This window comes from Maylandia zebra, linkage group LG15 (assembly GCF_041146795.1).
Source record: "Maylandia zebra isolate NMK-2024a linkage group LG15, Mzebra_GT3a, whole genome shotgun sequence".
NCBI lineage: Eukaryota > Metazoa > Chordata > Actinopteri > Cichliformes > Cichlidae > Maylandia > Maylandia zebra.
The window spans coordinates 8,990,384-9,017,838 of NC_135181.1; the positions used below are offsets into that span (position 1 = coordinate 8,990,384).

The window sequence follows — 27,455 nt, forward strand, 5'->3', positions numbered from 1 at the left end:
CCTATTTAAAATTAGAAAACAAGAATGACGAAACTCAAGTACTACTCAATACAACTCAATTATCATCCTATTGAGATAGTATGTGCTTTTAATTAACTTCATATATTTTCCACAAGATGAATTTCACTTATTTTAAATATTTAAGCATCCACATGCCTTCATAATTCTTTGTGTTCTCAGAATTTTATTTACTAAATAATATGCTCCCTTCAAGGCATCTCCTTGTGCACATCTGGATCGCTTCTAGCAAACATAGATTTCCATTCTTACCACTACACTGCATCTGCTATTTCGCAATCGACTTGCAAGTACAGAAAACACTACTGATGAGAAATTATCCTGACCTGTGTCTAAAGGTAACAAACGGAGCACAACCAAGAGCATAGCAATCTTTATTTTGGATTATGCAAGTTAAGCCTGTCAGTGACCCAAAAATTGTCTCGTACCATGCTTTCATCATGTTGCAACTATTCACACCACACTCAAAAACAGTTGTTTGGCCACACCAACACAATCCCTACTAAGCTACTGCCCTACTTGCCAGATTTGGCTCGCGCAAAATGAGATTTATTTTGAAGAATCATTATTTTGATCTAGTGGCAGACATCCAGCGCACATGCAACTGATCAGAAGGGGTGATCTAAAAATAACTGGGGCTTAAAGGAAGCAGACCCTGAAGGCGATAGCAGCTAAAAATTACATCAGGCGTGTTGTGTTTTTTGCATTTTTCTCGTTTCTTTCTTTTGCTTTTTAAGGACTGATCTGCTAACCTCAGAAAAAGTTCTATGAATAGAATTTAAATCAGTAACTGCAGCATTTGACATTTTATTTTTATTTAATGGCAGTATCTAAGCTTTAGCTGTTCTTGACATATTTTTAAAACCTTTTTTAGCCTTATTATGAAAAAAAATAAAACTTTTTCACAGTAAGTCTTTAGCTTTCCCAGAACAATGTGCTGTAAGCGAAATATTAAAATAGGTCAGTGCACACGCAGTGCATGTCTTGCAAGTCAGTGACCCCAAAGCTGTTTGTGCATCAGTTATGATTCACATTACTAATATTATTATTTTGCACTGGACTGTCCAAAATCCCAATATCACAATAATCATATTAAGAAGCACATGCCACATTGACTTCTACTGTCAACAGCATAAAAGTCAGACTTATACATATAGTTACATGTATTCATCAACAAAGAGGCCTCTGTCCAGTGAATGTACATGTAAGATTTAATCCATGTGCCAAAGACACGTTTCTTCTATTTATAAAAACTCTTAAGAAAACTTTTTAGTCATTACAGGATAATAAGTGTCAGACGTGCGGCGCAGTGGATCTTATTTTCAATACAGGCCTTCAGGTTTAAAGAACAACAGGAAAAAAAAACAACCTGACAGTATCGCATAGTTCCCGCTAAGCTTGAACAACAGAAGCTGAGCTGTCAGTCGCCATCATATCTCCAAAGGGGCTGTCTGGACTGCAAGCCTTTGATCTTCTTACTGTGTACCGCACCGGTATTTGTGAGGCAGCGAGAGAACGTCATTGGATATTATTTAAATATTTACAGTACAAAGCCTGAATAGATCTTCACACATCAAAGCCTCAAACCTTTCATACGCTGAATGAAACAGGTCTGCTGCTTAATTTGACAGTGATAACTTCTGTTCAATTTTCAACTTAGCAATACTATAAAAAAGAAAGAAAAAGCAGTGGGTTTTTTCATCTTTAAATAAAATGATGAAAGAAGCCATGTTTCCATGAATGTTTAGGATCACTGTTACACCCAATATCCTCAGCTTAGAGATCGTACAGACACATGTCAGAACCACGTGTATCATTACAAGGTGCGTTGTCAGTCTGCATTTCAGCTCTGCTTTTCTGACCCGTATGCTCTGCTAATTGATATGCTGGCTGTTCCCTGAGAGCTCTTGTCAGAATATGAATCAGCAACGCTAGCCCAGATGGAGTCTGAACACCCTCACAATGTTCTCTGCTGGGAGCATCTTCTGTCTGCATGTTTTAAACAAAGCATGTTTTTAAAAGGATGACAAACATCGATTACTGTATTGGCGTTGAATATCTGGATTTTTCTACACCAGCGCACATAAAGGCCTCTCCAGAGTGTCAGTACTCAAAAACAAACCAGCCACTTGTCTACTGATCCAGTAAGTGGCTGCATTAATCAAACTCCCACATCTTCTCCTACACCTGCAGATCTGCAAATCTGTGCATGACCCAGTAACAGAAAACACACAGATTACTTATATTTTGAACTAAACACAGGAAGATTTCTTCATCACTGATTATGGTTCAAACATCTATAGGAATCCTTTGTTAGAGACTGATCTAAGAACAAGAAGCTGTAACTTTAGCCTAGCATAAAGACTGGAGGTAAACAGCTAACCTGGCTCTTCTTGATAGAAAGCTGTCAAACCAAATAGGTTCTGACATTTAATTTGGATTAACTGGATCTGGTGAATCTTTGGACCCCACCTAATGTGCACTTTTGAAAATTGTGTTTTGTTAGAAGCAGAAAATTTGACTTCTCCCTAATAGGAACTCTGCTTCATTATCATATCAATGGATGTTTTCCACTTCCTTCCTTATATATAAGCTCCATCACTGATCTGTAAACTACTGACAGGTATTATCATTACAATCCAGGGTTATGCCTGAGGTAGAAAATCATCTATTCACCTCCTGTGTGGTGTAATCCTTCACTGCTGTTTGCAGTTAGACAACAGCAGCTCTGCAAATCCGGGAACATCAAGCTTGTGACAATAAGCTTTAACCCTTTAACATCAAAGTATACAGGCTACCTGGACTTATTTTTTAATTTTGGCTTTAAAATTGCAAAATAATTATCATCTTTCAGGAACCACTTAAATTTTCTCTATAGCGAAAACATTTCAGCAGTTATGATAATGTGAAGCGCACTGAGATTAATTTTCTGTGTTCAGACAGAGGACCTTGTGAAAGCTTTGTGCTACCATGACATGCCGAATATCCCCATAAAGCTTGTCTTCTCTCATTTCAGAAACCCTTTTAATTCTGTCTCTGGCACAAATGGTAACAGAGGGGGGGGGGGGGGGGGGGGGGGGGGGGGGTGTTAAAAGCTATTGGATATTTTGAAACTGTAAAAAGTGAAATTCCACCCATACAGGTTAGTATTGCATTGTTTTGGGTGTGGATGGGTGCAGTGGGAGGGTTATGGGTGCTGGGATCCTATTTTCTATGCCATGCACAATGCCCTCCTGTCTGTTTTCTAACCCCCACTAAGCTTCCCCTGAGGGGAAACAGACTGGCTTTAACCCAGTGTGAATCCAAAATTAATTCTACAAACACACAAATTTACATACACACTCACTGTGCAAGTTACATCCACAAAGTCACAATGCGTGGACATATGTGCACATAACTTGTGTATCTAACTCCCCCTGTGGATGCTACGCACTCTAAACACAGTCTTGATTTGCTTGATTTGAATTCTTTCACACTCTGCTTGCTTTCTTGGCCAACAAATGGATTATGTGCAGCAAAAAAAAAAAAAAAAAGATACGAGGGGGTGGGGTGGCTACAAGGAAGTGGAGGTGGGGGTGGGGTTCCATAAAATCTTCAGTCAACCCGAGCACGGCATGTGGTCCTTCACTGAGTCCTGTATCATATCTCGGCAAACAATCGAAGCTCGAGTTTCAGTCTAAGAACTCTGTTGTCCTGTGTTCAAAGCTCAGTTTAAGATAATGAGCATAAATAGGAGCTTTTTTTTCCTTAGACAGTATAAAGGAAAAGAGGAGAGAAAAGAAGGAGATCAAAGACGAGGCAGGTTTCACTAGCCTGTGGTCTGTTACTGCTGATAAGGTAGATCAAGAGGGGATCCAGAGCTACACCTGCACACACATCGATTCACCTTCAAACACATGCGTCTTTTATCAAAGCTTGTTCTGTAATCACAGTCCAGCCATATGATATTTAGACTGTAATCCCCAACAACAAGAGGCCAAGGCTGTATTATAGAATGCTACCCAGAGAGAAGCCAGCCAAACATATCATATCCACACACACACACACACACACACACTATGGGCTGATTTACCCACTTTCTGTTATGTTTTTGTTGTAATTGGTTTCCTTTACCCTTTGGTGCCAGGCAAAAGAAGATATTTCATTACCCTATTGTTCAACATTTAGTCCAAAATTGATGTGATACAACAGATAATCATCTTGTGATGTACCCCTAATTGACCCACTCACCACAGCTCTGAGCAGAAAACTGCTTAGTTTAATGCTGCAAAAGAAGCACGGCAATGGACAGAAGGGAAAATGACCTACATAGAAGGTCAAAAAATGAAGCCATATCATAACAACAACAGCAACAAGACTTATATTAAGAGCATTATATCAAAGAATGGCTGAACAAAGAATAAAATAAAGGAGAAATAAAATAGCAGCAAATTATTATAGAAAAGAGGGGACAAACCAATGACCTCTTGTAAAATGAATTAAAAAATAATAATTTAAGTGAATTTGAATTTAAATTGAGTTTGGTACAAATGAGTTCTCTGCTGGAGTGTTTGTCTCATTCAGTTCCAAATCCCTGCAGGTGTATCTGCTAACTCTGATAGCAAACTAGTATATTACATGCACACGCTGCTTGGGAAGTTTGAACCAATGCTGGTACCTCTGCAAGGTTGTAGTCCACTATAATGTTTTCCACTTTAATCAGTTTATATCTAGAGCACAGATAGACAGAGAGTACATTGTAGCAGTACAGTAGAGCCTGAGAGGAACTGTTTCTGATAATGAATGTCAACTTTTATGAACCATGCTGATTGTTCAGTTTTTGGGATTTTTTTTTTTTTTTTTTTTTTTTAAGAAAAGGGCAAAAAATTGAAGTACAGGAAAATGGGGTAAGGGAAGTTCTCTGGGAAACATGAGTATTAAAAAAAATCTTAGTAATCAATCACTGTTGTGGACTAACAGGTTCAGGATAGAAATGCGATGGCCGTACCTGTAAATGGAGACATTCTCTATGAGGTCTGTGGTTTCTGTGTCTGTGATAACGATGCCTTTCGGTGAGACTGTCAGTGTTACTTTCCGAAACTTCTTTGCACCGGCTCTGGCCTGTGGATATTGAACACAAAACATATACAGTAATGTGCAAAAGTCTTGAGCCACCCCTCATTTCGTCCAGTGAACCAGACTTTATTGACATTTGTAATGTGGTCTTGAACAACAGTTCTCCAGGCTTTCTGAAGGTCTTTCAAAGTTTTGGAATGTTTGTTGCTTTTTCACTCATTTTCAGTCCAGTCCTTGTACCTGACCATTTTCAGAGGATTTTTTTTCTTTTTGTTAAGATGCTTAACTCTCAAATATATATTTTTCAAGCATAAAGAGGTACCCAACTCAAGGGATGAACCTGTATCGTATGTACAAAAATAGACAACATAGCAAAGAAGAAACTTCAAGCAGTCTTTTTAAAGTGCATCTTTAAGCACTTTGTTACTAGTAGCCTGTGCCATTTCTTTAGTTGACATGAAATAGTCATTTTGTACAACCAATCAAGAGCAGGTGAAGAGTATATGAAGGTCATGTCTTTAAGAAATAGAAAGCAATCCATCAAAGACCTGACACAGGATCTAAGAGATGGATATAGCCCTTCAGTTGATCCGTCTACTGTTCTCTCAAGCCTCATCAAAGATGGTTGAAATGGAAGTGTGGCTGTATTTATGCCAAATTAAATCAGTGGCAAGAGTTCTGATGGGGTGATGAATTCAAAGTGACATTTTTGGTTCAAATTTCTGTCAACGTGTACGGATGAGGTCAGGAGAGAGGTACAACAGTGAGTATCTACAGCCAGCTGTAAAACACCTTGGAGGCTCTGTCATGGTTGCATTTTAGCCAGCGATGTTGGAGATCTTGTCAAAATGAATGCAATTATGAACGCAGAAAAATATAGTCAGATTTAGATCCAACATGTAATATCATCTGGAACGTGTCTCAATGGCATGTTCCAGATAGTATTTTTGCACGACAACAATCTCAAACTCGCTATAATAAAAGTATACCAGGATAAAAGAACAGACAATGAAACACTACCTTAATATTGTTGAGGCAGTGTGGGATCATCTTGATAAAGAATGGAAAAAAAGGCAGCCAAAATCCAAAAAAGAGCTTTGAATGTCCTTCAGTAACTTAGAGAAGTATTTCTGAATACTAGTTAAACATTTTTTCTTAAAAAAGAAAGCCTGGCTATGTTGAGGAATAAAGGAGGCCATTGCTGCACCCGTTTCTCATTTTCCTATCAAAAACTAGGAAAAAGGAAGGATGGCTCAAGACTTCTGCACAGCAGACGCACACTGTGTATACAAACATAGATGAAAGAAGATGAAGAAACTGGAGGAAATGTTGCCTCATAGAAGAAAATGCAGGCCTTCTATGTCACTCTGACATTAATACGAAATGACCTTCTGATCAAACACTAAAAGCCCTCAACTTGTAAACAGTATGCTGTTAAGCAAAACCAAGCAGCCTGCTTTATAAAAAGCGACAGAATGAGGGGAGAAAAGCTGCAACATGCAGCCCAGAATGAGCACTCCAGGTCGGGCCAGCAGCCACTGACTCTCCCTGAAACTTTACACCATCTGGACTTCCAGAAAATACTGTTGACAGTGACAATAACCTCCAGATAATACAATTAAATAGCAAATGACAGCAGTTTTTTGCGACACTCAACAGATATCAGGCTAAGCATCAGTAGAGTGACCACCAATGAATAGATTAAATACATATAAATACAAATACATTTAAAGAACTACATAATTTAGTATTTCCATATGTTGAATTGTGTAAGAACTCTTTTATTCATAAAAGAATGATGGTGAGAAGCTAAAGATCAGTAGGAGTGAGATCTTTGCTTAAACAAAACTAGGACTTCTCAAGGACAATGGGAATGGTGCCATGGCTTGCTGTAGGAATTGTAATACCCTGGAGATGGTGACATTGAACAATAGTCTCTGCTTAGAACCACAACGCTTAAAAGCGTGCTGTAGCTGATTGTGGTAGCTCTTTCATGCAGGAAGCGCTAACGGCTACAGTTGCCGGCGTCATGTTTCGAGTGCCATGCCACAAGGCAAAAACCAATCTGTCGGCTTGAGATACGCCAAGTTCAGCCTTTCTCTATGTTTGCTTCCCCTGTCTTGTCTAATCATGTCTTACTGAAGCATGTAGTGAACAGAAAAGTCACTTATTTATTCAATATACCCATTCAGTTCAGTCAATTATAATGGTTACCGAGGGAACAGACTTTTTGTCTTGGTGTAAATCAACTGAATCTTAATCCCACCATTAGGTTTGGTTCAGTCTCTAATTGAGAGGCGGGGGATTTATGATTGTACTGCTGCCTGTGCCAGGCTGTTCATTCTGCAAAGAAACATCAGACATTTGCATTGTTGAGAAAGTGCCAAGTGAATAGGTGTGCAAGTGTGAGCGTTAGTAGAAACAGAAACATGAGTATCAATTTGCATGAATAAAAACGGTCCAGGAATTGGCTTCTTGGTATGTTTCCAAGTTAACTGGTTTAAATGCAATGGTTTTCTTGTAGTTTCAAGAGAAAACTGCCAGCCGGCTGAACTAATGTAGAAAACCGTACCCAGAAATCCCCAGTATGCTGGTGGTAAGCACAAACATGAAAACAGAGATTGGCCTTCTGCATGTGTGCAACCCCTGATAATCCTGGATTAGCTGCTCTATTTCCATGCATATACGTGCAAACCCTGACACAGAGATAAACTTTGTAAACAACTTGGCAAGCATATTACAGAAATTTCCCTGTGAATGATGCTGATTACTTGGTTTAAGAGTAATCGCAGTAAGCTGTTAAATATTTCGCAGAACGTCTCAATCAAAAGATTTCCTTTAACTGAGCTGTTTATCCTTAATACTCATATAAGACAATAATCAAAGGTTATAGTTTAAATGATTCTGACAGTGTGACAGTGATTTTGCTCCTGTTATGATGACAATCAAATTCACTGACCCTTTGCTTGCTTATCTTTAAAACAATGTCCTGAGCCATTAAGATGACATGGATGAAATCTAAATTTAGCAATCAGTCATCTTAGAGTCACTCAGATAATGTGCACTGGAATTTGAAAGTACATTGTCACAGTAATCCTCTAAATAAATATCACTGCAGTTGAAATGTTCACAGTTTCCCTCTTTAAACTTTAGAAATATGATTGTGACCTTTGTGGTCTGGCTAACTAATTTCACTGTATAAGCAACTGTACATTGACAATAAAAACGTTCTAAGTTCTAGATCTTGATGACAGATTTTTGCTAATAGGGTATAATTTATACACTACTTAGTTTAGTAAAATCAAGTAATACCAGCACAGCTCATATAGTGACATGCATTATAATGCATTAGGTTTAAGCTTCTAATGGGGGATAGAGACTCACCGTGGCAACAATTCTGCGAATGGCAGCAGAGGCCATGTCCTCTCCTTTAGGCTGGCCCACCAGAGTCATACCCAGGTACTTCACGTTGAACACCATCCCCTCCAACAGAGTCTCCTTCGTGTCTGTCCAGTTCTCTGGCAGCTCTGGAAAAACAAGTTCATCCCAAAATAAGGTGTTAAGTTACTTTTTCTTTTTGGAAACCGACACACTTTCAAAGTAGTGCATTTGCAGGCTCATGCATATCACCTCAATTCCCAAAAAAGTTGTGACACTGTGGAAAATGGAAAACCAAAAGCAGAATGCAATCATTTGCAAATGTCACACATTCTGGAAATTTTTTTTCCCACTCTTTCAGGATCAGTTTCTAGGTCAGTGTGGTCATTCTAAAGATTGCTGAGCAAACAGTTTACGGTACTCAGCCCCAGCAACGTGTGAGCTGGCAAAGTGACATCACCGCTCCGCACATACTGGTATAAATATAGAGTCAGATTTTGTGTAACATTAGAAATGTAAAACATGAACAGCTCTAAATATTTAAAATATCTCTGTGATATTTTAAATGGGACTAATTTGAACTTCACTTTTAAATCTAAATTGATTTTGAATGAAATGGGTAACCACTTTTGAATGATTGCATCATTACAGTAGAAAATAGTATGAATTTTAGTAAAAAAAAAAACCAAAACAAAACAAAACATCCACTGGCAAGCAAATCCAGTATCAGGGCTCTGATAATGCCATAACAGAATGCCTGCAATATCCTGTTGTCTCTGCGATTCCCAACAGGTAGTACCAGCTGTCCTCGAGCTGACTATTGCAGGCAGTGTCAGTGACTGCACCCATGCAGAGAGCTGAAAATATCTTTCAGAGACACCTGGACACCCTACAGATGAGCAGCAGGAGAACAACAACAACTTACAAAACTGCTACAGGCCACATTCTGTGATAAAAACCAACAGTTGAACAAGGGAAACATCTGAGCTACAGATTTTCAAATGACTCTTCCAACACCAAAGTGTGATTAAACTACTATAAATATAAAACTATGAAATAATCAACATTAAGCTCTAGCGCTTTCCCCCTCTGTCTTTCTTCTCCATATAAATTCAATGCTGCTTACACAATTGAATGAAGTGAGAGAGTGAGATTGACAAAAGGAATGAGCAAGAAGAGCAGGGTGAGGGAAAAGAGACACGCACACACAGTGTCCAACACTCTATTGGGATATACTGGCACTAAATTCTCCACATGGGCTGAGCCATCTGTCACTGGCAGACCCCATGCAGCTGTGAAGCGAACAGCAAACACCGCCATCCCCGTCCCACTGCTTCCAACGACTCTGAATTATTAACTAATTTTCAATCACACTGTGGGGGCTGTTTCAGAACCAGGAAGCACATTTGGTGTTATGAAATGCAAATTCTAAGGTACGCAGTGGCCAGCTTACTGTAAATCATTTGACAGCTCTGGATGAGAGGTGGCTGCTGATAAGGAGTCCCATAATTTATCCTCCATGAAAGTTCTGCCTTTAAATGTAATATATTTACAGTCCCGTGTGACCTAGCTCACTACTACCTAGGAATGGTACTTGAATTATTTCCTGACCCCTTCTCACAGTGGTGTCCCTTCTCACAGAAGGTCAAAGGGCAGGTTTGGCTACATGACAGGAAAAAGGGGTTTCAGGCTTTTAAAGAAGAATACATGAAGGGAGAAATTAGATAAGGGACTCCATCCCTGGAAGGATTACTCACAAACAAATTCCATTGACTTTCACCGGCAAAGGGAGCAGGATTCTATATAATTACATTTTTGTTCTATTATGAATGGGTCGATGAGATTTTACTGAACTAATGCATTTAGGTTTTTCAAAATGTTACTGACCAAAGACGCAGATGCTGAAGGGACATTTAAAAAAAAAAAAAAAAAAAAAAAAAAAAAAAAAAGAGCACACACACGTTTTTTAAAACACTAAAAACTGATATCAGTTTTTGACTGTTTGCTGTACCCCTCAATAATCTCTTCCTTCCACTGCCCATACTTATCATTGTGGTGTGCTTCAGGCTACAGCATAGACAAGAGACATGCGCATAAATGTAAAGTATGGTTTAAAAGCTGTGCCTCTGCCCTGACAGAAGCTGCACACCCTTCCTAGCTTTCATAGTTAAATATAGCTTCAGAGAGCCACAGTATAAAATTATTTTTTACTTATGGTCTTAGGAAGTTTACACGAATAACTACATCTAACAAGTGTTATTAAAATTCTATTCAATTATATAAATAAAACTAAACTGAGAATGTATTACCAAATCACAACAACAGTCGCCTCAAGTTAAAGGAAATATTAGAAAGAAGCCCCATCAGATGAGCCACTATGAGCAAGTACATGGTGACAGTGGGAAGGAAAAACTCCCTATTAACAGGAAGAAACATCAAGCAAGACCAGCCTCAGGGAGGGCTAGCAATCTGCCGCCACCAAATGAGAGTGACACGAGGGAGAAATCAGTTTATGTTTTGTGTGTCTTAAAGAAAAAAATACCAGCTGAGATTGGCTTATTTTAACTATCAAATATCGGTATTAGTCTAAAAACCCAATATTAACCTAAATACATACAAATGTTTTTGTTTGTTTGTTTGTTTGGTTGGTTTTTACACAAACTGGTCAACAGATTACTCTCATGGGTGAAGTTGTCAAAAAAATATAGTCAATACTAATCGATAAAAATTAAAGAGAGCGGTCCCCAACCCCCGGGCCGAGTCGTTTGGTACCGTGCCGCGAGAGCTGAGGCTCGGGTGTGAAATGTATGGTTTTCAGGTTTTTTATCGTTAACTTGGTTTCCCTGACTCTTTTCCCGTGTTGTAGTTGTGTGTCTTATTTTGAAAGAAATAGTTACACGTTACATTAACGACCAGAGAGCATTAAGAGGAGGATGTTACTCTCAATGTTGTTGCCGCATTTCAGGAGGACGCTGCTAATAAAGTTACACAATTACACAGTGAATTCGTGTTTATTATTATATTTACAAAATACCACAGTTTTTCTCTTGGCCGTATCATTTTATTTTGTTGTATTTATCCGCGACACCTTAAAGGCCGGTCCATGAAAATATTGTCTGACATTAAACCGGCCCGTGGCGCAAAAAAGGTTGGGAACCTTAAACCTAACTGAAAAAAATAGCGTTTTACGCTCTTTTTGCACACTATGTTTTTCATACATGTCTTATAGTTGCGTTACTCTATTTTTTTATGCTATGTGAGAAATTGATGACATTAGTAAACTAGTATTATAATCCTATTCACAGTTAACTCATTTGTTACACGGCAGCTGTGCTCAGGCAAAGCCCTAATGTTTACCACTGCTCATGGGCTAATCTGTTTTAAAATATTAATAAAATATCTTACAAATAACAGGAGGAAAAAAAACACATTTTTGTAGTACACATGAGTCAAATTTTTAACATTTCCTGTTTAGTTTTCATCATTTCAGTTAAGGGATAGCTGACTTTACCTGGGACTTTTCTCAGTCTTTACCATCATATACCTATTTAAGACCCTTTTACATCACAAACGTTTTACACAAAAAAGTTAGATTTAATTAACAAGTTAAGCTCAGCTCATAAAATCTGCTTCTGAAACAACAACTATGTTTTATTTATTTGTTTTTTTCCCAGGCAATAAAATCTACACTTATCATCTAAAAATAAGACGTCTGTTTTTGTTTCCTCCTGTGCAAAATCAGGGAACCATTGTTTAAAAGGGGACCATTGGGGCGATCGTGGCTCAAGAGTTGGGCGTTCGTCTTGTAATCGGAAGGTTGCCGGTTCGAGCCCTGGCTCCGACAGTCTCGGTCGTTGTGTCCTTGGGCAAGACACTTCACCCGTTGCCTACTGGTGGTGGTCAGAGGGCCCGGTGGCGCCAGTGTCCGGCAGCCTCGCCTCTGTCAGTGCGCCCCAGGGCGGCTGTGGCTACACTGTAGCTTGCCATCACCAGTGTGTGAATGGGTGGATGATTGTGTATAGTGTAAAGCGCTTTGGGGTCCTTAGGACCAAGTAAAGCACTATACAAATACAGACCATTTACCATTTAAAAGGATTTTTGAGCCCGTCTGTCACAGCTGTCACTACAAACTGTATCCACGGTGTTAAAATAGAAATCCTGTCACATGGCGCTTCTGCAAGAGTGGCGGGGCTTAGAGATTGGTCAATCCAAAACAATTAAATACACTTCACCCTGTCAACTTTATTACCAATCTTTCAGTATCCATATGACTTTATGTCATTCAAAGCTGCAATGCGTCAGCTTCTGGTCGAAAGATTTATTGCACAGTTTGGCTCTGTAAAAATGTCACAGCAATACAAAGCTGAAGTGCCACAGTCCATATTGTGTCTTCCCCAAGCTACACAAATGAATTATTAAACAGCTTTATGTTGATGCTGCAGGGTTTCCAATATATTATCTGCCTAAAAGAGGAGGTCTTAAATTTTTAATAAATCCTATGTGAGTCTACAGAAGGACTGGGACTGATAAGAGTGGCAGGAACAAGCAGAGGGTGGCTAATTGGATTTAACACGTTGAAGAAAATCCTCAGGACAACTAAAAATGCGAAATTTAAACTTTAAAGTAGGCGTGCGCGCATACATTCGCGTTGTGTTTGCGAGATAGTTCTCATCAAGGCCAATCAAATTTGGATGAGGACAAAACAAGCTTAGGGTATGAGCGCGGCCTTGGCGGTGCACTGGTGACATTTGCATCTCTAACAAATTGATGCCTGGCAACACTTTCACACCGAGTACACTGCAGCAAGAGCACTGATTTCACTGTGTTCGCACAAAGGCTTCACAGTGGAGACACACTCTAAAGGAATCAGTGCATTACAACAAAGGCACAGAACAATTTAATAACATTTTGCTCCACGGGGCTTTAAGTGTATTCGTATAAAGTTACTTTATAATACTACCGCCTTGAGATGTTGAGCACTGTAAAATATTTCAGACTGTGTTAAACCAGCAAATGACAAGAGCAGCATTTCACAGTAGCTGATCTGACTCTGGGAAGTGCTGCTGTAGTATAATAGACGCCATGTGCTCTGCACGCCTTCAGCTACATGCCGTGATCACCAGCTGTCTTTCTGAGCTACACGCTCGGTAATTTAATTTGCTCTGAGAAGTCAAAATCATACCCAGGTGAATTCTGAACACCTCGGCTGATGGCTAATTAATAACATAAACACGAGTAAGCAGAGACGTAGAGGGCATATGGACAAACAGCGGGCCGATACGCTATTTTCCTCGAGACGCTTAATCTCAGTTACTTTCTAAAACTGCAGAAACAAGCATGACACCCAAATGAATTGTCTATTTTTTGCCTCCATCTCTTTACAGGCAAACTGGATATTCTTTCCTAGAATGTTTTTCACAGCAACTTGACTGGAGACCAGTGGATTGAATACACTATCATCATATGAGTAGAGATACATTCAGCTTGCTTTAAGACCCCTGCTGACACCCCCATCCTCCACATCCTTCTAGATGTAATCTTTTTGCCTTAGTGTTTTACTCATCTGATGGAACTTTGAATCTAGGACACCACCTTGACAGAGAAAATAGGCCGCACATTCAGGGAAGATGGTTGGCTGGGATGATGTGGGTGTATTGGGGGGGGTGTAACTGGTTTCCTGATTCTGCCTTGAGGGGAAACCAAGTAAAGCTAAGTCTTTTCATTCAAGCTCTCACTCTTCAAACTGCTTTTTTTAAATCCGTCCCCTAACTCACCTTATGCATCTTCAGTTCCTCTGGCACTAACTGAACGCACAGAATAAACTCCAGTTGTAGCTAATGAGAGCAGCTTGGGCTCCTCACAGCCAGGAGTGCAGTACAAGCTATTTCTCAAAGCCTGACAGCATAAAAAAAAAGATACGAAAACGCAATCATGGGATCAAACAGATGATGTCTGAAGCAGCGAGGTGGTACTTGCAAATAGCATTACTAAACACCTTGGCTAAGCATCAAAAGAAGTGGATCAACTACAGTGGAATAGTAGACCCTGCACACTCGGCTTGAGTAGTACATAAAAAAACCCACACATTCACCAACCCAGAGTACAAACCATCATGTCATTCTATTTTAAACCCTCACAATCACAGCTTTTGATTTTCTTCACTGTACTGCCCTTACACTGATAGACAAACCTGAATAGAAACTCACTCGAAAAAGGGTTAGGGTTATTAACAGAGTGCCTGATTCAATAGGAAGGAGAAGGAAATAAGCTTTACTAATAAAAACAACAGCCACATTACTTCAAAGTTTTTATGCAAAAGTACTCTAGATGGAAATAATATGATTGTATCCAGGTAGTCCTCTGAAAATTTGAGCTTGGAAGACTAGATAAGCACCATATACCCATTAGTCATGCACTTTTCTAATGGAATCACAACTTGTGGTCAGCTGATCGGAGAAGCTAAAATCTATTAGAGCTGCACAGATTGGCCGGGTAGGGTCTGCAATCCCTCGGTTCACAGCGTCCTCAGACCGGACTGGTCAGCCCTGTCATGCCTGTGCAACACTGGCACAGCAGCACAGGTAAATAGTTGCTCGCACAGTCACAGCTACACTATGAGCATGGCTATAGCTGTTAGTGAGTTCTTCACTATGAGTGAGGTTTGCTAAACTAAACCATGGGGAAACATGACAACTGTCATAACAAAATACCTAATTAAACACTTAAATACCTTTCATCCAGCTGAACACAGCTAACAAGGGGGAAGTAGCTATCTTTAGCTTTAGCCACTACCCCTCTTGTCTAGTTTAAAATGCATAAGAATATAGCTTCTCGGAAAAGAAGCTGAAACCCAACAGAAAAAAGAAGACAATGGATTTGGGTTGACACTGGTTCAGGTTTCTATTATTACTTTCATTATAACAACTTAAACAAAGCTACTGTTCTATTTGCTTCTAAGCTACTGTTTAATTTAAAATTTCTTGAGAGCTTGAAAAACCTTTTTATTCAACTGATGACTTTTGACATTCACACTTAAGTGTGATGCTTTTAATTTTCCCTGCCAGAAAAAGAAAACTTTTGGTACATTATTAAATCAGAAGACTATAGAGTGATTTATAGTGGATACAAGCCAACAAGATTCAGTTTGTACTTTGTAAAACATAGATATTTTATAATAGTTGCATCAAGCTCCTGAATTTAGAAAATTTCATTTATACCAACTGTAAGAATTCTCTAGCGTAAAATAATTTAGGTTAATAAACCAGCAATTTTCCCCAAACGTTTATCTGTGAATCCGTGCTAGTGCCCCCCATTCAGCATAATGTCTCTTTCAGCACACCACCCCTTGCTTTTACTTAAAACACTGTATCTGCTGTTAATGCTGATTGAATTATCTAGCATGGCTGAGCAAATAGAACAGAAGCAAAGTGGGAGCTGTTCTGTTGAGTGACTGACATGGGCTGAGCCTCTGTAATAAAAGACAGATAAGAAAGTAAATATTAGCAAAGAAAGATACCACCTAATACCACTCTTCATTAATGTGTTAAGCACTTTGTTTCAGCAAAAAGGGAAAAAAATCATGACTGTATTCAAAGCTTAAAACAACAATCTGCAGGGCCTTTAAACCACTCGAACTAAGACATAATATCTTGTTTGTGTAATACATACAAATTTTGCCAAGTTAGGCTTTTGTGGTCTTAAAAGAATGTTGGGACTGTTATTGATGTTCCCATCTAGATCTTGATTATGAAAAGCCAATTATGTCCTGAATGTTAATTGCCATAACTGTATTTATTATGCAAAACATAGACCTGAGCTCTCCCATCACAAAGCCTTCCAAAGGTTCCATGAATCCTTAATAAGAAAGCATTAAACTGACATTTGGGGATACAGCAGTGAAACGCTCTTATCTTTTCCTCAAAAACTAGGATGCTTTCTCCTCAGAAGTGTCCAGAGAATAAAATGGGATTAACATTAAGGTTATTTTGTGGACATGCATCATTACACGGTCAAATTAAAAGCCAACACAGACGTTTAGGGTTTGTTCCTGGATGATTTCCTGCACTCTATTTATAGCTGGCATCCCAGTGTGAAAATTGTGTTAATATTTACTCTGCAGACAGTGACAGTTGGTGTGTGGCTGGTATGATACTGTGCAGGAGGACTGAGCCAGATAAGCAGACAATGATTAAAAAAAGAGAGAGAGAGAGAAAGAAAGAGCCACATGGATTCATGCCATCATACAGAATTCAGTGTGTAATGGCACCAGAAAAACTGAAAACAGCATTCATTTTAATCTAGTAACTGTTGTCTCTTCTGGAAGAAGACGTAAAATGTTGCAACATGCTGTATCTATTTGGAACAAATGGTACTGGAAAGAGGTTGGGATTGTTTGCTGATCAGAAATCACAAAATCATTATATGTGTGCATTTTATCTTTATATTTACATGTTTTTACATGTTAATACATTAACTATAACTTGTTTTGGGGCAGCGTAATTACAAGCTGCCATTACCATAAAATATTGCTACTGATAATGTAAGTAACCACTGCATAAACTACACTGACACTCAGGACTGCTGTATTGATACACATCGTTAACACATTGCCATGTTGGGAATAAATGAACACACAATGTTTTTGCAGTTTATCCTTCATATTATTGATTGCTAGTATGTTGGAGTGCAGTGAGTCATTTGATCATAGGAGGGACACGGCTGTATTATTGTATTACATGTATGTATGTTTAGCTTAATGTCAGCTAGACTTGCCAACTACAGACTCATGCTAACCTGAAGAAACAAACAAACTTACCTCTGCCTCCTCACAGGGATGGTAACATAAGTGGGGTATAGATACAGGTGTGTTTGGTTCTACTGTTCTAAGTGTATTTACTTATTTATATTCACTTCCAAGTGAATGGCTTGTGGCTGGCTGTGAGCTCTGGATAGCTTTAGCCACTTTGTCTTTGTTAGCCTCTTTAAATTGCTCATGTTTGATAAACAGTGGTGCAATGGTTAGTATTGGCCCATCACAGCAGGGATGTCCTGGGTTCAAATCCAGTCTTTATGTGCAAATTTGCATGTTCTCCTCATATCAGTGTGGGTACTCCAGCTTCCTCTCACAGTCTAATAACATGCATGGAGTTATGCCAATTGGTGATTCCAATTTTATCAAGCGTGACTGGTTGTCTGTGTCAGTGTTAGCCCTGTGACAGACTGATGACCTGTCCAGGGTGTACCTTGCCTCTCACCCTGTGAAAGCTGGAATAGGCTCCAGCACAACCCTGAACTGAATAAGTGAAGGAAAATAGATGATTAGGTTTGTTGAAGCAACGGTTTTTTATAGTGGTTCCCCTGTAGTTTACTTTGGCAAACTATGTGCCTTCCCCATTCACAGCAAAGAACTTGTTAACAGCAAAGTCTCACTATCTTCTCGCTACGAGAAGATTTGCCTGTGCAGCTGTGCATGTGTTGCACATTCGTATGAAAACCATCCGATCCTGGTCCCCGGCTGGTTGATTGAGTTGTTTGGTGGAAAATAAATGTGCTTCAACATTTCAAACTCCTGCTGGATTGTCGTCCCGTTTCGCTTCGGCCAAGCTCACAGGCAGCTTGTTTTATATAATCACTAGAGCCAGCTTTCTAAGAACCCCTCTCACTCATTTTACTGAGAATATGATACTTAGGTCTAGGAAGATGAAAGGAAGATGGGATACACTCGTGTCTAGAATGTAACTCATGCCCTGCACTTTTGTTTTTAACAGTATGTCCATGATTGTTTCCGAACATTCATCAAGAAGCTTTAATTTTGCATATTTAATCAGACCTTAAAGATACACCTGTTAGGTCAGAAAAGCACCATTTAAAATGTTCAATTAGTTGTCTTACTATGCAACACAGAGCAGCCCTCGTTTGTCAAACAGGGTGTTTACAGTTTCTTGAGTTGTGGTCTAACATTGACTGAAGGGTACTAAATATGGAGGTGACTTGCACTTTAAGTGTCCATTAGAAACACCCTGAATCATCTGAGTGACTCGCATCCACCCTTGTTTATACATGTAGAGCGCTGTGTCTGTTAAATTATGTGATTTCCATACAGGTCTGAACCACTACGATCAATACCCAAGGATCTAAAATAACACTGCATCCTAGATTTATTACTTTAAAATGGTAAATGGACTAGTTCTTATATAGCGCTTTTCCACTCTTCTGAGCACTCAAAGCGCTTTACACAACTTGTGCATTCACCCATTCGCACAAGCACAACTGACATTCACACACATTCATACTCCGATGAATGCATCGGAGAGCAATTTCGGGTTAGTATCTTGCCCAAGGATATTTGGCATGCAGACTAGGGGAAGCCGGGAATCGAACCACCAACCTTCCGATCAGTAGATGACCTGCTCTACCACCTGAGCTACAGCCACCCACTTTACAACTTTTTAGATTGTAGCAATTGCTTGTGAAAGCACTAAACTCAGCCACAAAGGACAGACTGAAAACTACTAACTGTATAATTATGTACAGAGAGAACAATGGTTGTCATCACCTATAAAATGATTTTACATCAACGTTCACTAGAGGGAAAGTAAACATTTCCAAAGTCATGGCAAGTTAACACAGCAACAGAAGAGACACTTTAATATCGGAGCTATTTCCTCGCGGCCATTTATTCATAAAGTATAATCGCTCTGCACCATACAAGGATTGTTTTCATTAGCAATTCAAACAGGGCGTGATTTTCTCTGCGCTGATACGAATCTGTTCCCCCAGGAGTCCTCGAGCTCCCATTTCAACATCTTCATCAACTATAAATAGCCTCCCAAAAAGAAAATCTATTCCGGAAATAATAGGTTTATATTTAATATTTTGTTTTCAACTCAAGACTAAGGCTGTGACTCAAATGAAAAGAGGAAAACTAGAATCCCCACATTCCCCAGTGCTAATCTCAAGCTGAGTTCAAGGGACAAACAAAGCAGTCATTACTTTTCCCATCCATTATCACACCAAAGCAAAACAAGTCACCTTTGAGAGCTGCTGATCTAATTTAAGACAGTGTATCTCTGCACCCCTTTAATAGATGAGGGCATCTCACAGGAATCCCTTCTAATGCAGTGGAGCACTTCAGACCCTTCCATCTGACTGATGGATGTTAGTCCGGCAAGTACCAAATACATCAGCTTCTAGGGTGTTACACCTTTGGGATAACAAGATAAAGGGATAATCAATGTGAGTACTTGAGCTGTGCATTTGGAAACGACTGATTTCAACTGTATACATTTTCCTGGCGTTTTTGCCTTTCCTTTATATCAACTTGTGAGTTTCAAGATCCTTGGCTAGATTTCCAGAATGCTGCAGGCACTCCACAGGCAAGGTCATATTTTTTTAATGTGTTTGCCTGTTTGTTTGTGTGCCTGTAACTGTGTAGTGGTTAGTGCACTCGCTTGGCAAGCAAAAGGTCGCTGGTTTGATTCCAGCATGAGATACAAATCCCCTTTGGGGTTGCATCAGGAAGAGCATCCGGAGTAAAAACTCTGCCAAAGCAAACATGCAGTGCGACCCCTTCTGGCAAGGGAGAAGCTGAAAGTCTGATATTATCCAGCCACAAAAACTGACGGCCAGTTCCTGCATTTTGGAGCTTATTTTGCTTTCAAAAGAGCCATAGTGCTGTCATATGGTTACAGTAAATATAAAGCTAGAGCCAGCAGCTGTAAAGCTAAGCTTAGCACAAAGATGAAAAACAAGTGGAAATAACCTTCTGGATATAGCAGATCTTAGTAAGTCTCAAGCAGCAATTTCCCCCCTTTGTGGCAAATGTAGATGGGTTGATTCTTCTTCCAACTCTTTTGTTTAGATTTTATTGAGGCTTAAAGGTATATATTATTAGTCGCATGGCCACTTTGAGTAGTGATTCGGTGCTGAATCAAAATATCAACATCGCAGCGAACAGGGACACACCTTGCTACACATGCTAAGTAGCGCGCACTGCTATTAGCTGACTTCCCATGTTTTGATCCATCTAAACATGGTTATCTTACCTTAATTATACAGGATTATAACTGCAAAGATGCTGAACCTAAGCCTTCAAAATGGAAACTCTAAAACCACAGATTGCATAAAAGTAGCTGTAGCTAGCATAACAGGAGCCACTGGTTTCGACGTTGCATTTTGAGATGCCATCTTCTAAGACCCCACCCCCCAAAAAAAAACATTTAAATAATTTTGGATGTACAACAGATCTCAATAATTTAAACCCTAAAAAAATTATGTAAAATAATTCAGAATTCATCAAACAGCAATTTTCAGAAGCTTTTAAAGCCAATATTCATCAGATAGCCCCATAATTAATACCAGTATGATCAGAGGAATCCACTGAAGTATAACTAACTTATCTGAGCTGGGTTAAACACTTCCAGCTCATCTTAATAAACTGCAAAATCAAGATAACATGTCTTATGATAAAACTTCTACTGGGATTTTTGATGCTTTGTTTCAATAACAGCAAACAGAATGGATTTCTGTACAGTGCTGACGTTAGGCGTTTTCCCCTTTTAGTGTGACAGCATAGGGTTATTTTTAGGAGTGGGCTCCTCAGCTCTCAGTGCTGAGCTCAGGCAGGGACATGACGTGTCAGAAATGGTAAGGGGAGTTGAATTTTTCAGAGGTACAGAGCAGATATGGGATTTGGCTCTCCAGTGGAGGGACAGGTTCAGCAAGATATGCATGCGTGCACACGCACACACACAAGATGCATCTGCAATAGTTAATCTCTCTCCTACACATACAAACACACACACAGAATAACAATTGACAACATGCTGATAAAGACTCTTGACTGGAGTGACAGCATATCCTATTTCATAGACACCTGTCACAGGCATCAAACAAGACAGAACACTCAAATGTTTGGACTTCACACAGTAAACAGGAAGCAGTATTTGTGTGAGTGCGTGTGCACATTATAGCGGCTGTGTGAACAAGGACCTCTCCCGAGATAGGGGCTCTCAGTTTCTCTCTGTTGCATAATTCTCTTCACTTCAGGCCAGGGAACCTTGCTGGTGCTAAAAACACTCCAGAGAAAATGCATCGAATAACAGAATAACATTCAGCTCTCTTTAAGCCACTAAAACAGTAGTTTGGCTGCACATGTTACTGTTTATAAAGGGGAACGGTGACACGTGGGAGTGAATCATGTCCTCTTGGCCATTACTGATGTACTGGATGAAACTGTTAATAACCCCAAGGCTTTAAAAAATGAATTACCAAACATAAACATTTATAGCAAAAATTCTACTGTGGACCACGAGAAAACATTACGCTTGCCACAACACAACACAAAGAAAATCAATATAGAATATGATATGCTGCAGTTTTTAATAACACGAGGCTGAGGTTTTAAAAATCAATATTTGTGGAGTGAACCAGTGAAGAAAATAAACCTGCTTGCTTCAAATGTAACAGGCACAAGACAACATGTGGAAGATCGAACAAACAACGTCGTGAAAAATCTGATTTACTTTCTGAATGTTGGCTGAAATAGATACAACATATAGAAATGTACATAAAGGTAACATCTGTACCACCCTTTCACGAAAAATTTATAATACCATATGTAAAAATCAAACCTTAAAGTATTAATACAGAAATTATTACGCTGTGGAATACTACAACTCATCTTTAAATGAGGCTTCCTTCAGTTTCAAAATATCCACCGCAAACAGGGGGTTATCACACGTGACATGTGACAACATCCCAAAACCATTTAATACTGCATATTCTCATGGCTATGGAAAAATGAAGACCAAAACTTCACCTTTGCAGCCTGAACTGGGTTTACAAGAAGATGAAGCAAAGTGGCAAAAAATATGGAGGATATGCTAGTTTATAAATGTACTTCCCCTATCTAATACTACCAGGCAGAAATAAAAAAATGCACACTAACTAAACAAAAGAGTATATTACACAGTCAGTTCTATGTCTCTGAGCTAAATTTGTGCTAAGGGCAAAGCAATGCTTTGAATGAAATGCAAACAATGAGCGTGCCGATATCCTCCCAGCGGCAATGCCTGCAGGCTGGTGTTAAGTGGACAAAACATTTTTACAAAGATCATGCCCATATTTGCTAGTTTGTACAAAATTAGCACGCCACTTACCAACCCCATTTATTAGCTGTACCATGCTAGTATAAAAATGAGATTTAACAAGATCCTGAAAACATTCCTAAGAGATGACAGCATCACACATCAAAGCTCCTGTTCCACCACATCACAAAGGTGCTCTGTTGGATTGAGATCTGGAGACTGTGTTGAGTACATTGAACTAATTTGTCTTTTAAGCCATTTAAATGATGCTCAGGTGGCAATGAGGGACCCAAAATGTGCCCAAATATATCTTGCACACCAATACACCACCAGCAGCAGCAGCCACGATGCATACCTGATTTTATGTTATTTATGCATATTCTGACCCATTCATCCATCTTCTCCTGCTTATACAGGGCCAGGTCGCATGGGCAGCAGCCTAAGCAGAGAAGTCCAGACCTCCCTCTTCCCAGCCACCTCCTCCAGTTTGTCTGGGGGAACACCAAAGCATTTCCAGGCCAGCCGAGAGATATACTCTCTCCAGCATGTCCTGAGTCTGCCCCAGAGCCTCCTCCTGGTGGGACATGCCCGAAACACCTCACCTAGGAGGCGCCCCGGGGGCATCCTTATCAGATGCCTCAACTGCCTCAACTGGCTCCTTTCGATGTGGAGGAGCAGAGACTCTACTCTGAGCCCCTCTCGCTACTTCTCACCCTATCTCTAAGGGAGAGGGCTTCAAAGGAAGCTCATTTCTGCCGCTTGTATCCGCGATCTCGTTCTTTTAGTCACTACCCACAGTGACCATAGGTGAGGGTAGGAATGCAGATCGACAGCTAAAGTAAGAGCTTCACTTTTACACTCAGCTCTCTCTTTACTACGACAGGCAGGTACAGGGTCCTCATCACTGCAGCCGCCTTGTGAGAAAGTCCCAGTAGATCAGCAGTTTCTGAGATACTCAAACTAGTCTGCCTGGCACCAACAAGCATGTCCCATTCAAAGTCACTTTAATCAGCTTCCCTCTCCATTCTGATGCTCAGTTTCAACTTCAGCAGGTCATCTTAACCATGTCTACATGTCTGATTGAATAGAGTTGCTCCCAAGTGATTGGCTGATTAGATATTTGTTTTAACAAACAGCTGAACACAGTACAATGGAAAATTTTGACGTGCCATGGCCTGGTATAACACAGAAAGGCTTTGGATCAGCAAAGTGATTCATCCTCTTGTGGGTGCCAAGAACAATAACATTTCATCCATAAAGTAGTTATTGAGATATTTTAGCCAGAACAAAAATAGTGGACTGATACTTTCATTTTTCACCATCTAGAACGTGATGATAGCCGGTTGCTAGTCAACAACTCTTCAGATTACTCAATTATTTTGCCTCAGAGTTGAGGAGTTTTATTTAGTGACCAGCCGCTTCATGACACTGACATTTTTTTTCTCCCATTGTCGCTACAAGTCACTGAATTTCAGTGACATTCTGTGGTCTCTGGTTGCCACATGCCTGCCAGTCTCTTCCTGTGTAGGCGTCCCTTTAGACTCTCACTGCAAGCATGGCTAAAAAGGTCACACGCCAAGCACCAGGGTATTTGCTACTAGAAGCCTAAAATAAAATTTCTAACACAACATGGCATTTATATATATATATTTTTTGTCAGTTTCCTCATAAAACAATGCAGGAAAAAAAATTCAAACAAACTGTAGCGGAAAAAGGCTATGCAGAACTGTGAGATAGGTCTCTGTGCTTTTGACAGTAATCCCACTAATCAGACTGCTGGGGCGATAGAGCTCGTGCATTTCCCTTCTGAAGTGGAATGCTTGAAAAGACACTCAGACAAAAACATCTCTGCTGTTATCTATGCAACTAAACAGCACTGATTTGTGTTTGAAACATGGTTGTAAATAAAATTAAAAAAACACATTCAAAAAGAAAAAAATATGTCTGTTCAATTTCTTTTTAAATCAAAGACTTTATAAAGCCGTTAGCTGAAATTACAAGAAACACAATGAGATCCTATTTTCAGTCACAGTGTGGGTTCAGTTAGACACACAGTGGGTTAAATAATTTAAAATCTTTACTGCAAATAATAGCTCACAACTTAGATAGTACTAATTTTTGAAATAAAAAATCCATTAGACAGGTTTCTTGCCTTAAAGCACGCCCTGTAAAAACTCATTAGCAGCTTTTTATCATCTAATCTATCATCAGCATGCGACTGGTGGGACTGAGGAGTAGTGAACATGAATTATGCAGACTATAGGTGGGAAATCTGCTCACTCAAATCATCATCTGATGTACTGAAGCTCAGCTAATGGCATATACTGGCTTAACTGATCCTCTAAATCACTGTGTGCTTATACATGAACCCTAGTAAATGCAAAGCGAAATAAGAGTGCCTCTACTTTTAGCAGAAGAAATCCAAAAGCACAGCAACATCTGGCTGTATGTCAGACTAAATATATGCACTATTCTTGCTCCATTTGCCTCTTTCTGGGTGGATGATGTTTTTTAGTGCAACAGTAAATGGGACAGTGCTGGTTGTGTACTTTATGCTAATACAACCTTTCCTAAAGATGTCATGTTAAATGAATCAGGTCTCTACACTGAAGTAGCCAGTGCATTGAATCCATGCAGTCTACAGACATATTTGTACTGGTTTACTGTCAGGACTGCATTATCTAAAGCCAAGTACACTGACTTTTTCCAAAAACATGTTGCTGTTGACTATTTAATTTATAAATAGTTTTAGCACTGCCAATGTTGTGCTGTATCAGGGTCAAGAGTCATGTTTAAAACCTGATCACACACAGGGATAGCCACATGGCTACATCTGGTATTAAAATATAACTAGTTTAGTTTAGTTACAGTGCAATGAAAACATATTTTAGGCATGAATAAAATCTAGAATTTTATTAGGCCAATCATAATTTTGGTTTTGTTGTTTTGTTGATGTTGTGTGTTTTGCATCATCGTCCTGCAGCATAACTTCCTAAAAAGCTCCACTTGAGCTTCACGCCATGAACTGATGGCCAGACATTCTCCTTCAGGATTTTCTGGTAGAGAGCAGAATTCATGGACTGTCTAGGTTCTGAAACAACAAAGCAGCCCTGGACCATCACACTATCGCCACCATGTTTGACTGGTACTATGATGGTCTTTTTATAAAATGCTGTGTTAGTTCCATGCAGATGTAACCACACTCAAACCTTGTAAAAAGTTTAGTTTTGATCTTATCGGTTCAAAGAATATTTTTCCAGAAGTTTTAGGAATCATCAAGGTGCTTTTGAGCTCCTCCTGGCTGAGCTCTTTTTTAGTCTTGAAACTAAAGAAGTTTTTTCAGTTGTCTTTAAGAAACTTAAAGTCCAGTCGCTTGTCTATGCAAGCTCCTTAGATAACACCATATAATGTAATTAGTACCTAATAAAGTTACATTACTAGTACTTATTTCTGGATCCTAACACAGCTCTGACTGCTCAATCAGTCACTAATTCGTCATCTTATTTATCACATTCAGATCGTGGGAACCCTCTGTAAATTGATCTTTACTAATTCTGGTCTTCAGCCCTTTATTGACACTCAATTCTTCCTTAATGGTGGAGGGGGACTATGTTTCCTCTTCCTCCTCACTGCTATCTCTCTAGGTCACGGGTCCCTGAGTCTTAATGAGCCACTGAGAGATAATTGCTCCTTCAGGACACTGTTAACTGACACCAGTGTCTCCTGGATGACATTCAGTCAAGCCCCTGTCAGGTTCAATATAACCAAGGGCTATATGCACAGCCAGAGATTGAACCTAATGACTCCTGAGTCCACCAACTTCAGATCGAGCTATGATCCAAACTGCAAAGCACAGGAAACAAATTGCATATTCTGACAGTTTCTTCAAAGCCACAGGGCTTGAGACACCAGAGATTTTGTTAAAGATGCTTGTTGTCTTCTGTTTTCTTCTTCTCACATTGGTCCCACAGCTACGCAGCAAAAAAGAAGATATGCTCCGTTACAAAAAGCACTTATAAAATGCAATACTAAAGCAAATTACACAATCTTGCTTGGCTTCAGCTCAGTCTCCTCCAGTCACAGCATTTTGAACTGATGCAGCAGGGACATCCTTTAGTGCCAAGGGCAAGTGTGTGTGACTTCTAAGACACAGGAAAGGTCTGTACTGCTACTGTGTGACGTGATGCAAAGGGACGGCCTGTACTCAGGGTACATGCTGTGTCCTCTTCCATGCTGCCAGTGGCTTTGACCTCAACAGATGACAATGGGCAGCCACAGTGGGCGACTAGAAAGTGCTGCACATGTCAGTTTTCCACTTGCTAAAGGACTAAAGACTGACTACATTTAAGGTGGAGCAAATAGATCACTTTATTTTAATAAGGTTTATTAAGGTGGCTGGTTAAAAATAAAATTGTTATTATGCATTGTTTTTGTCTTTTTGGTTTACTAATGAAAAGAGTGTTCACTCCTCATTTCATAGAAACCTATAAATATGTTATATATATATAAAATTTTAAAGTGCTTTAATTCCACAGCTATTCACAGAGGGGGTTCGTGACTTTCACATGGTTGATGGTAGGTAGCAGTGGCCACAGTGACTCCAGAAATGCTCGCAAAAGTGTGGGACGGGTTTGACTACCACATGGACATATATCCAGAGGGGGACATATTGACCACTTGTAATAAAATAAATAAATAAATTTTTGTTATATAGGGTGTATTAAAAGAGAACCACACAATTTCAAAAGGGTAATTCAATTCAGTTTTTTCAATTCAATTTTATTTATATAGCGCCAATCATAACAACAGTCGCCTCAAGGTGCTTTATATTGTAAGGTAGACCCTACAATAATACATACAGAGAAAAATCCAACAATCAAATGACCCTCTATGAGCAAGCACTTTGGCGACAGTGGG

At 39.5% G+C, this 27,455-nt stretch overlaps 1 protein-coding gene across 5 annotated transcripts in view; it reads right to left on the reverse strand.

Moving 5' to 3' along the window:
* si:dkey-71h2.2 (low density lipoprotein receptor adapter protein 1) overlaps positions 1-27,455 on the reverse strand; it is a 104,648-nt gene that overhangs the window by 73,105 nt on the left and 4,088 nt on the right. For all 5 annotated transcript variants that reach the window (XM_076873819.1, XM_004541901.3, XM_012916616.3 and 2 more), the window contains exons 2-3: positions 8,458-8,600; positions 5,006-5,118 (exon numbers count right to left, since the gene is read on the reverse strand). In XM_076873819.1, coding sequence (XP_076729934.1) covers positions 5,006-5,118; positions 8,458-8,600 — 256 coding nt within the window. The remainder of the gene's footprint in view (positions 1-5,005; positions 5,119-8,457; positions 8,601-27,455) is intronic.